The sequence below is a fragment of the Balaenoptera musculus genome, chromosome 5 (genome assembly GCF_009873245.2).
Source record: "Balaenoptera musculus isolate JJ_BM4_2016_0621 chromosome 5, mBalMus1.pri.v3, whole genome shotgun sequence".
Taxonomy (NCBI): domain Eukaryota; kingdom Metazoa; phylum Chordata; class Mammalia; order Artiodactyla; family Balaenopteridae; genus Balaenoptera; species Balaenoptera musculus.
This window is the reverse complement of record NC_045789.1, coordinates 64,685,974-64,697,403: the sequence shown is the minus strand read 5'-3', so window position 1 is coordinate 64,697,403 and position 11,430 is coordinate 64,685,974. Positions and strand designations below refer to the sequence as shown.

At 40.1% G+C, this 11,430-nt stretch overlaps 1 protein-coding gene across 6 annotated transcripts in view; it reads left to right on the top strand.

Moving 5' to 3' along the window:
• Positions 1 to 1,060: 1,060 nt before the first annotated feature.
• The window catches only part of CEP135 (centrosomal protein 135), a 76,509-nt gene continuing 66,139 nt past the window's right edge, over positions 1,061 to 11,430 (top strand). For 5 of the 6 annotated variants that reach the window (XM_036854022.1, XM_036854024.1, XM_036854026.1 and 2 more), the window contains exons 1-6: positions 1,061 to 1,288; positions 3,047 to 3,203; positions 5,096 to 5,286; positions 6,514 to 6,681; positions 8,825 to 8,966; positions 10,864 to 10,948. In XM_036854022.1, the coding sequence (XP_036709917.1) occupies positions 3,064 to 3,203; positions 5,096 to 5,286; positions 6,514 to 6,681; positions 8,825 to 8,966; positions 10,864 to 10,948 (726 nt within the window). In that variant the 5' untranslated portion in view covers positions 1,061 to 1,288; positions 3,047 to 3,063. Of the gene's footprint in view, positions 1,289 to 3,046; positions 3,204 to 3,346; positions 3,450 to 5,095; positions 5,287 to 6,513; positions 6,682 to 8,824; positions 8,967 to 10,863; positions 10,949 to 11,430 lie in introns of all 6 variants that reach the window. The other variant, XM_036854027.1, reaches the window with a different exon arrangement.

The window sequence follows — 11,430 nt, the reverse complement described above, 5'->3', positions numbered from 1 at the left end:
AGTGCCAAGGTCAAGAAACTTCGATCTAGATCACCTTACACATATTCATTTTAAAGGCTTCATCAGACTCTTTCATTTCATCTAGAGAGAATTCATGTTTTGATGTTTTATTTTGTTGGCTATCCTTGTTAGCATTAGATTTCTTCATTGTTTTTGGTTTGTAAGTGCACTTTCAGTGAAAGGTTATTTTTTTTTCTCTCTGCATCTGGCTTTCCCTCCCCCCAATTATCAGTTTTGAGGGTGGCCCCAACAGGATTGCCCCACAATTCATAAAACAACTTATTAAAGCACGTGGGAAAACAGACAAGGCACACACAACGAAAACGGATAAAGCAATATATGAATGGATACAAAGTATTCACAACCCACAGAGCAGTTAGGTGATATCCAAAGATTAGGTACATTTTCAGAATGTAGAGTCCTACTTGGGAGAGTAGAAAATAGAAAGGAGGAAATGAGCTCCTCTCTGATCATCTAGAAGTTTTCACGCGAGAAATGGAATTCTAGGATTTGACCATGTGTTTTCTATATATGAGCAGGCTCTCTATAACCAGTTGATTTAAATGTAATTCCATTCACAAATGATTACTGCGGTCGGTGCCAGAGAAATTAGCTGAGTAAAATAATCTTGACTCAAGGAATTCAAAATTGGAGGAGGCAGGGAGAGACATATAAACAAATAATTACATTTTGACGGGATGAGTTATAACTCATGGGATCAAAACATAGTGATATTATACTCATCATAATGGGATGAATATAAGGGTCTACACATCGGGGACATGGGTGTGGGTGGTTCTCAGGGAAAGTTGCACAGACAACTGGCTATTTAAGCTGGAGTTTACGTGGAGTAGGCGTCCCCCTAGCGGGTGAAGGCTAATCCTCAGCAGGGACCAGGGCTGGGCAGGGTTTTAACCCCGCGCCCAGAAGGTTAAGGCACCCGACGGATAGGATGACACCGTCTCTGGCGCCCGCTGAGGTTCGGGGCTTTCCGGCCGCTAGGGGGCGCCGCAGCGTCGCGCCGTGCGGGCCGTTGCGTTTCCGGGCCGGGCCTCGCGCCGCCATCGCTGTGGGGCGCGACCCCGCCGCGCGCGGCAAAACGACTGCCGCTCCCGTTACCGGGGCAACCGCGGCGCCTCCTCCGCGCCGGCCCCGATAGTCTCTCCGCGCCATTTTCAAACTGTCCTGGAGACGGAACCGGTGTCTGGGGCGGAAGGAGCCAGCAAGGGAGGCGAGGCGCGAGGGAGAATGCGACCGCAGGCGGAGGGAGCAGCGGCCGGGGCTGCGGGTGAGCGCGGCGCGGGGCGGGAGGGCCGGGCTGGGCGGTGCCTCCGCCTCCCGGGCGGTCCCGGCGGGCCGGGCCGGGGCGCTGCCGGGAGGGAGGCCGCGCGGCCTCGGGAGGAAGTGGGGCCCGGGCGGGCGGGCGGACGGGGCGCGGAGACTCCCCGCCGCCCCACTGCCGACACCCCTTCCCTTCAACACCCGACTGCGGAGCTGCGGCCCGGAGGTCGCCGTGGGGCCGCGGGAGCCCCCTGATTCCTCCTACCCCTCTCGCCGCGAGCGTCTGTGCGGCCCCCGCGGCCCCGCCTCCTACTGACTGATGGGTTGATTTAAAAGTTAAAATGCTCTTTTCGTATGAGAATCATACAGGCTCTTTGTAAAAACAAAAGCGTAGGACGAGAGTCGTTTATTAACCATTGTCCGGCACCTTAGTTAACATCCCCTCTTGCTTCCACTCTCTGAAATGAGTGAGGATTCCCGAGATAAACTCAGTTAAGGTTGGTCTTGGGGTTTGTTTTGTTTTGTTTTTTTGGGCCCTGTGCATATGTACGCACAGGATATTTTTGTAAAAATAAGATGTACTGGCTTTCAGACGTCAACCCCCCAGAGTTAAGCAAGTGGCTGGTTCTAAACACGTATGCGTGGAGGACCTCCAAACCTTACCTTTTATGCTGTTTTGCTAGAAATTTTCAGTATAGCCACAGTGTTTGGATAATGGAGATGGGGGTGGTGGTGGAGGACAGCAGCCTATGGGTGGGGAAAGCCTAATACGTGTTTTTTGTCCTTGTTGGGAGGATTTTAATCTTTTTCATCTGTCCTGTGTGTTGATGATTTTTTGATTCATATTCATATTCTCCCTCTCTCTCAGAAGGATGTGAGGAAGTATTATTTCTGGGTAACCAAAGTGGGTACCAGACAAAATGGAGAAATGTTTGAATGTTGAGGCCCTACTAGTTCTTGGTTTGACAGGTGCATTTCTGATGTCTCCAGGACTTTTTCTAGAACACCCTGCATCAGTCAGGTCCCTCTTGTGGAAGGAACCTAGAAAGAACCTAGTATGGAATGGGGACACCATTCAAAGAAAAGGCTAGCAAGAGTGTGGAGAAGGAAGGATTTGTAGAAAGGAGTAATCAAGGAGAGGTACTAATTTAGGAGTGATTTGGTAAGTTGAGGCAGCGTAGTACAGAAACCAGAGTGCTGGATCAGGACTCAGGGGACCTGAATACCCACTTACTTCGTGGCCTTGTGGTTTGGGAAGATAGTTACTCTCTTTTTATTTATTTATTATTTATTTATTGGCTGCCTTGGGTCATCATTGCTGCACGTGGGCTTTCTCTAGTTGCGGAGAGCAGGGGCTGCTCTTCGTTGTGGTGCGTGGGCTTCTCTTGTTGCAGAGCACGGGCTCTAGGTGCACGGGCTCAGTAGTTGTGGCACAGGGGTTTAGTTGCTCCGCGGCATGTGGGATCTTCCTGGACCAGGGCTCGAACCCATGTGCCCTGCATTGGCAGGCAGATTCTTAACGACTGCACCACCAGGGAAGTCCCTGTTTTAACTTTTCTGTATAGGTTTATGAGGAGATGTTTATTTTAATGCAGCAACGTGAATATCATAAACATCGGATTTAAATCAATCTAAATATTCCAGAAGACTGCCTACCTGAAAAGAAACAAAAAATAATTGCTTCATATTAAAAGATTCTTTTCTTCTTAACGTGAAACAATAATAATAGCTGATAATAGAATGATGTTTCGTTCTTTTCTTTTAGGATTTTAATTTTTGGAAATGAATAAAACTAGTTTGGAAGACAAGATGACTACAGCTGCAGAAAGAAAATATATTAATATTAGGAAAAGATTGGATCAGTTGGGATACCGCCAGACTCTGACAGTGGAGTGTTTACCTTTGGTAGAAAAACTTTTCAGGTAAAGATGAAAATACAGTTCTAAACCTGTGTGATCCTTAATCCCATTTATCTAGTTTCTGATTGAACTTTATCCTTCAGTAGAGAAATGGGTAGATTTTTTAAAAGTCCTTAAGTCATCTGAAGTTTCTCTGTTCTTCTTAGATTCTACTCTGCTGTCATCGATTCAGGGCCTCCACATTGCAAAACTCTAGGGTCACCATTCACACTATACTATTCATAGTGAATGTTTCTGCAGGTTTTGTCTGTGAGTAAAAGTACAATTTTTAATGTGATTTTCTGATCTGGTTAGGAGTTCTGTAACTGCTTTATTCACTGGTCTTTATTTTTTTATTGAAATATAGTTGACTTATTATGTTAGTCACTGGTCTCTAATTACTATTACATTTATAATGTTTCTCTAATGTGGTTGACCATGACTTTAGCTGTTACTAGTTACTTTAACTGAAAGAGTCTTTGTGATTTTTGTTCTTTTCCGCATGAATTCTATTACTGTGGTTTGAGACTAGAGCAGGGAAGTGGCCTAGGAAGCTTTTGCAGTAGGACTATAAGTGATGATGATGGAAAGGAGAGAATGGATGAAAGATACTTTATGGTCTTTAGCATGGCCTGCAGAATCCTTCATGATCTAGTACTAGATCGACAATTCGGAGTTATAGGGTAGAAGTATATTTAACTTTTCAGGAAACTGACAAACTTTTTCCACAGTGATTTTATACTTATACACCTTCATCTCCCATGTATTAACCACCTGAAGCTCCTAAACATGTGTTCACTTTCTCCCTTGGTCTCTCCATATGCTATTCTATCTGCCTGTAAAGTCCCTTTCTCCTCTCCCTCCTGCCTTGCCCTTATGTTCAGTTAGCCATATGGCCTGCAGGACTCTGTCACATCTGCTGCATGTTATTAGCTATTATCATTGTTGGAAACTTGTTTTATCTTCCCGATAGAATGCAAACTCCATGAGACTAGAGACTGACTTTATAACTGGCATACCTAGAACAGGCTGAACACATTGTTGGCACTGAAATATTTGTTGAGGTTATCACATAGTATTATAACTTTTGACAAATTGTTAGTAGAATATAAGATCCGTGGTAGTGGGTTCTTTACCGTGTTCCCTGCTCAGTAAATGTTGATGGAGTGAATATTCCACTGGTCTGTGTTCTTAGAGGTCGGGAACTGACTCATTATTTGTTGTGTCCCTGACACAGCATATAGCAGGCATTCAGTAAATGTTTGTTGAATGAACAAATAAGTTTCACAGATTCCACAGGATCAGGTGACTAATTAGACATGGCGGGGTGAGTTAGAGGGGAGATTGAAAGATGATTCTGCCTGTGTGTATATGTTTCATAACTTTTAATTAATCCTGTTTTGGGACTTCACTTGTGGCTCAGTGGTTAAGAATCTGCCTGCCAATGCAGAGGACACAGGTTCGATCCCTGGTCCGGGAAGATCCCACATGCCGCGGAATGACTGAGCCCGTGAGCCACAACTACTGAGCCTGCACTCTAGAGCCCGTGGGCCATAACTACTGAGCCTGCATGCCACAACTACTGAAGCCCACGCGCCTATAGCCCGTGCACCACAACAAAGAGTAGCCCCTGCTCGCCGCAACTAGTGAAAGCCTGCGCACAGCAACTAAGACCCAATGCAGCCAAAAATAAAACAAATTTATATTTTAAAAAAATCTTTAATCCTGTTTTGAGAAATTTTTGAGTACTTCCTGGTACCTTGAAAGACTCCTAGTGTTTGTTTTTGTTTGTTTGTTTTTAGATTTGAGCTCACTTAACATTAACATTTATTTTGTCTTTTTACAAATATGTTTTTAGTTATTAAAAGTTAATGGAATGTTTCCTTGTATTTACATTTTCTGTTCTTGAATATTAGTGATCTAGTTCATACAACAGAAAGTCTTCGGAAATCAAAATTATCTGCTGTGAAAGCTGAAAAAGAAAGTGCCAATTTTGATTTTGTATTGGAACCTTATAAACTTGAAAATGCAAGATTGAGTAAGGAAAATAATGAATTATACCTGGAATTAATGAAACTGAGAGAACAATCAGGCCAACACATTAAAGGTAAAATTTTGTGATTTTTAAAATGCAATATTTTTGCCCTTTTCATTTTATATGTAAGAAAGCCTAGTCTACCTTTAAAACTGTTGATTAGAAAATGTGATAGTCATCTTATTGACACCTCTTGAAATATTGTAGGGTGTATTGAAGAGTTTCCACGAAGGAAAATAAATTTGCATTCCATAACTATTCATTTTTTACCTTATGTGGAGTAAATTTTTAGAATTAAAATTGCTGTAGAGGGCCCTCCCTGGTGGCACAGTGGTTAAGAATCCACCTGCCAATGCAGGGGACATGGGTTCGAGCCCTGGTCCGGGAAGATCCCACATGCCGCGGAGCAACTAAGCCCGTGCACCACAACTAATGAGCCTGTGCTCTAGAGCCCAATGCAGGGGACATGGGTTCGAGCCCTGGTCCGGGAAGATCCCACATGCCGCGGAGCAACTAAGCCCGTGAACCACAACTAATGAGCCTGTGCTCTAGAGCCCATGAACCACAACTACTGAGCCTGTGCTCTAGAGCTCATGAGCCACAACTACTGAAGCCCACGTGCCATAACTGCTGAAGCCTGTGTGCCTAGAGCCCATGCTGTGCAACAAGAGAAGCCCGCACACCGCAAGGAAGAGTAGCCCCTGCTCGCTGCAACTGGAGAAAAGCCCGCACGCAGCAACAAAGACCCAACGCAGCCATAAATAAATAAATAAATAAAAATTTTTTTTTTTTAATTGCTGTAGAAAATATTAAATGCTGGTGCTGAAGAAATGTTCTTGAAATAACTTTTGTTTTTCTCTTACTGAGAGAAAGCCATGTGTCTGACGTTCTGATTCTTTAACATACCGTCTTTGACCTGGAAGGTAGAATTAGAATGATTTCAAAGGTACTGGGCAAGGGGTAATTATACGGCTAACTTATTATAAAATCTTCTTATATTCAGTAGGAAGCCCTGTCTGATACCTGGCATGAATTCATAATCCTTTAGCTTCATATTCAGTTTACTGGATCAAAAGCCATGATTTATATTAGGCTCATACCACAGAAGAAAAATATAATTCCTTTTTGTGCTTAATGACTTATTTGCAGTTTGTTAATAGTGGTAGAAAAGGTATAGCCTTTCTAACAAAGCATACGTGAGAATCAGGTGGAGCCTTTCAAATTACTATGACTTTTTGTATTTTGTGAAATGGAAGAATTTCTAGATTGTAAAATACTCTGAATCTTTTTCATTTTAAGAGTTGAAAACCACATTGAAAAAGTGTGCACGTGAAACATCTGATCTGAAATTTCTAAATAATCAATATGTTCATAAACTCAAACTTTTGGAGAAAGAGAGCAAAGCTAAGAATGAAAAAATTCAACAACTTCAAGAAAAGAATTTGCAAGCTGTAGTACAAACTCCAGGTGCGTCTGTTCCCTCTCAAAACAAATTGTACGCAGGTAATATTTTAAAGATGTTAGAACTGTTGACTGAAATGGGACTTTGGATTTTCATGCTTAGGCTTTAGTATTTGAAAAAAGATGTACTTGGCTAGTCACAAAAACTTCTAAATTTATTTCTGAAGATCCAGCTTATATTCTATACATGTGCTTAGAAATTTATATAATAATAACTTCTTAGATACAAGTAGTCTGGCTTCAGTGCCCAGAGTTTTATTTCCTTAATCATTAATTTAAATTCTTTTTTCTATTATTTTTATCATTATTATTATTTCAGTTATAAAAGTAATTCATACTCATTAAAGAATTTGGAAATGATGGGGTATATGCAGAGTTGGTGGTTGTCTGGGCATAAAGTCGGTGGAAGAATCTCCAGTATAGTAACCAGATCATTGAGATGTCTAACCCATGGGATTAAGATTATGGAAGTAAGTGAGGTGTAGGAAAGGGCTGAATTATGAGACTAGGTAGAAACTGAAGTAATTTGGTCAGAATGAAGATTACCATCAGAAGAGAGTTGAAGATCTGGACACTGGCACAGTTCTAACCAGTGACAAAGTCCAGGCGTAATCATGTTATTGTGTGCCTATAGCTGAGTGAAGAGGAGACTCATGAGAGTTGAGGAATTGGGAACCGAGGGGTCAGGGTGGGGGAGGAATCAGTGGGACTTGAAATGGCAAGAAATGAGATGGAGAGGGAGGACCGTGAGCCAAAGGCAGAAAAGATGGAGGAATGTGGGAGAAGATCTCAGAAGTACCTGGAAGATTAAGAAAACGAAAAAGAGGATAGATTTTTCTGAGGAAAGAGTGGGACAGATTCAAAAAAGATTTAGGAGGTGTAATCTCTAAAATTTAGTGACTGAATGTGATAGACTTGGGAAGTAGAGGAATTCCTAAATTTCTGTTTGAAGGGAATGAGTGGATAGATGATGGTACTATTTCTTAAGATAGAGAATGTGGAAAGCAGAACAGGAGTCCACCCTCCACAAAGGGTGTGTTGAGTATGTTATACCTACAGGACATTCACACTGAGATTTCTAGTATGCGGTGGGATATGTAGATCTGTTCTCAGAAGTATGATCGCAAATGGAGATTCACATTTGGGAATCATTGGAATATCATGAGAATTGAAACTCTGAATGTGGTAGGAATTATCTAGTAAGATTATGTAGACTGGTAAGAGAGGAGAACCAAAGACAGACCCTAGGAAAATTAGCATTTAAGGCACAGGTGGAAGAAGAGGGTCTTTGAAAGAAACTGAGGAGCAACCAAGGAGGAAAACCAGGAGATAAGGGAAGAAGAAAATGGTTTACTTGTTCAGGTGTGTATACAAGCAGGTCATTTAAATACTTTTGACCCAGTTTCTTCATCCTCAAAACAAGAGATTAGGAGTATAAAAAATTTGTTAGGATTCTAATGAGGACAAAGTTAAGGGTTACGTTTGTTCTTTGTGAGGGTCAATTAGTTTTTCAAGTACATGTCTAATCTTCACCAGATACTGGAAAAGGTAAATTATCCATGTGGTTTGGACCAAGGCAGGATATATCTAACCATAAAAATAAATTACTCCTGCTAGTTTTAAGGATAATTGAGACAATTTACTAATTAAGAAATTATACTAATTCAGGGTATACATTCTGCTATATACTAATTTTGCTTCTTAAAGTTTCAGTTATCTTCTCCTTTGGCATTGCTTAATAAGCATGTTTATTTTAGTTATCACTGCCTTAAGCTCCTCATTTGACAGTTTCCTGCTGGTGATGATTTCTTGAGCTCATAGTAGCGAATACCACAAGGCACACTCAACTTTTAATCTTGCCAAAGTCTGGTCCTCATCTCCTGGAGGAAGAAATTAAATCTGGGCATATGTACCAAGCATGCAGAAAATAAAGCTTGTTTTATAACCATATCTTGTTGAGGTTTTCAGGAATGTGTTGTTTAAAGATCAGGTGGGTATTTATATATAAGGGAGAAAACATTTTATCAGTATGCAATATGAGCTAGAGACACACTTTGTAACTAAAAGGCTAACCTTCTGAAATATTTAATTCTAAGACAGTGTTTTGTTTTGTTTTAAATTTTTTGAAATACGCATTTGCTTTTTTTAGGTGGCAAGAAAAGAAGTATTGCTTTCAGGCGCCAGCGTATGCAAATTGACGAACCAGTCCCTCCCTCTGAAGTCAGTTCTTACCCAGTTCCTCAGCCAGATGACCCGTACATTGCAGACCTCCTGCAAGTGGCTGATAACAGGTGCATTAAATAATTCTTTGTTGGCTTTAGTTAATTGATCACTTGGTTCGCCTTCAGTTTCTTTACAGTAGGGCTTCTGTCTTCTTAACTAGCGTATCTCTGGTGCCTAGCACAGAACTTTTGCACAAGCACTCAGTAAATGCTTTCTGAGTGTATTCTGAATATAGAAGGTTTTTACTTGTTTTGAAACTTCTGATTTCAGAGAGATCATATATCTGATGTTTCTGTCCATATTTGATTTAAAACAATTTAGTGCCATCTAGAGCCTATTTCAGTAGAGTTGCTTTGACATTTAGTTTCATCACCCAGTAAATCTTTTACAGACTCTTTATTCAGATTTTTGTCAAATACCAGTAGACATGAGTAGAGTTGTAACTGGCTTTGAAATTCTGCTTCATGATTCTCTAGCTCTATATGTTGATATTTCCTTAAATTGGAATCAGATATAAATTCTGTTTTAATTAAAACTTCATTAAGCTCTCTGGAAAAGGCACTATGTAACTGTTCTGGGGATGTAATGATGAATAAGGTGGTGTTGCAGCTTTTGAGAAGCTTATAACCCAGTATAATAAAGATGAGACAAGGGAAATACACAAAATGCCGTTAAGAAAATTATAAGAGGTACAGAGGAGTGAGAGAGCACTAGTGACAGCCTCTGTGGTCATAGCTGCAGAAACAGTTTAAAATACGGAACACAATAGTGGAAATGGTTAGTGCAGTTAGCTTTTTACTTTGTAGATTATGCAGAGAATATGGGGGAGTTTTCTACTTTATTAATCTCAATATAGCACAAAAAAAAAGACATTGATTGAGGGACTAATTAGGATCTTTTAGCTCAGTTCTTCTCACACAGTATTATGTACCTGTATTTATATAGTTATCTGACCTTACCCATGAAATATCTTGTGTTTTGTTTTTCTGCTACAGTTATAATCTAGGATTTAGACAGTGTGTTAGTATTATGCAAGAAGTTTTTGGGGGCTACATGTGTTAGCATTTTCTGTCTTTTTCTTTCACCTTAACATTCTTCTTCATTCTTCTTTTCTATCAAACCATCATAGGTAGCATTAGTCTCTTGATTATCTTGTTTGTTTTAATTTGCACGTGCACATTTACCTGTATTCAGAGTCGTTCGTGCATATGTAAGTGTGGGTGCATACATACTCCTCTCCTACACCTAGATTAGTAGGAAATGTTGGTTCCAGTAATGGCAGGGACAAGCAGTGTTTAGCCTTACTCACCCTACTCCATGGAAAATCTCTCGTAAAAGCAGACCTGGCTTCAGACTTTATTTTTCCAGTATGAAAGTGGTTGTGTCATATTTATGTTAATGCGTGGCAAAGCTTGATGTAAAACAAATACATTTGAGCAGTTGCAGAATTCAGATAATTTAGACAAATCTTGTTTCTCTTAGAATTAACGAGTTCCAGAAAGGAGTAGGTTTTTTGCTGTAGTTACTTGGAAAATGGTAGTATTTCTCAATATTTTTCTTTTTTCTAGGATTGCAGGATAGTTCATTAGAAAATACAGGGTCATGTAGGGTCCCTTATTTCACTTTATAATATTGTAAATTTTGGAGTAGACGCTTAGTTCCCTGAACCTGAGAATTAGCAACAGTACCTGGAAGAGTTGTCCTGAGGATCAAAATGCAGTAGTAGGCATAATGTATCTGAGTTTCAAATTATTTACCACTCAATTTTTTATCTATTCTTGGAAAATTAAATCTACAAGACGATGTACTCTACGCTGTGGCTTTGGAACCCTTTGGCACAGCACCTCCTACTTCACTGAGAAACAAAAAGTAGAGGGTTTTTAAGAGAAGGCATCTAGTTTCACTTCTTGTTGTTTTGTATTTCTTAACAAAAGTATATTGGCATTAGTTATAAATGTGTTTCAGAATTCAAGAACTTCAGCAAGAAGTCTACCAGTTACAAGAAAAGTTAGCAGTGATGGAAAGTGGACTGAGAGATTATAACAAGCAGGTAGGATTTTTATTTACTTGCATAGTAGGTGTGACTGTAAGTGAAATTAAGTTATATTTGATATTACTGATACTGAGTTTTTAATACAGCTCTCCTTTTTCATAAATTTGTTAATATTTAGAATTAATAGATGGAATGGCTTAGATGGCTTCAGGACATTCAGTCCATTCCCTTCATTATGCATGGAGGTGAATAGTAGCTTTTTGTTTTGCTTTGATTTTTTAAGGTGAATCATCTGTCTCCCCAGATATAACCATATTAACTGTTTCCATCTCAGGAGGTATTTTATTAAAGTGTGTTATGCTTTGTAATGGTATTTTAAATAATTTTTTAATCTTACTATAGATTTTGTCATTTTGAATATAAGGCTCTTTGAAAGTTACTTTTCTGTGTTGCCGTATTTGTTGCATGCTTTTGCTACAAGCACTAGTACCCCATAACACAGTTTTCTGAGGGCACAGGGGAATTAATAGATGCAGAGT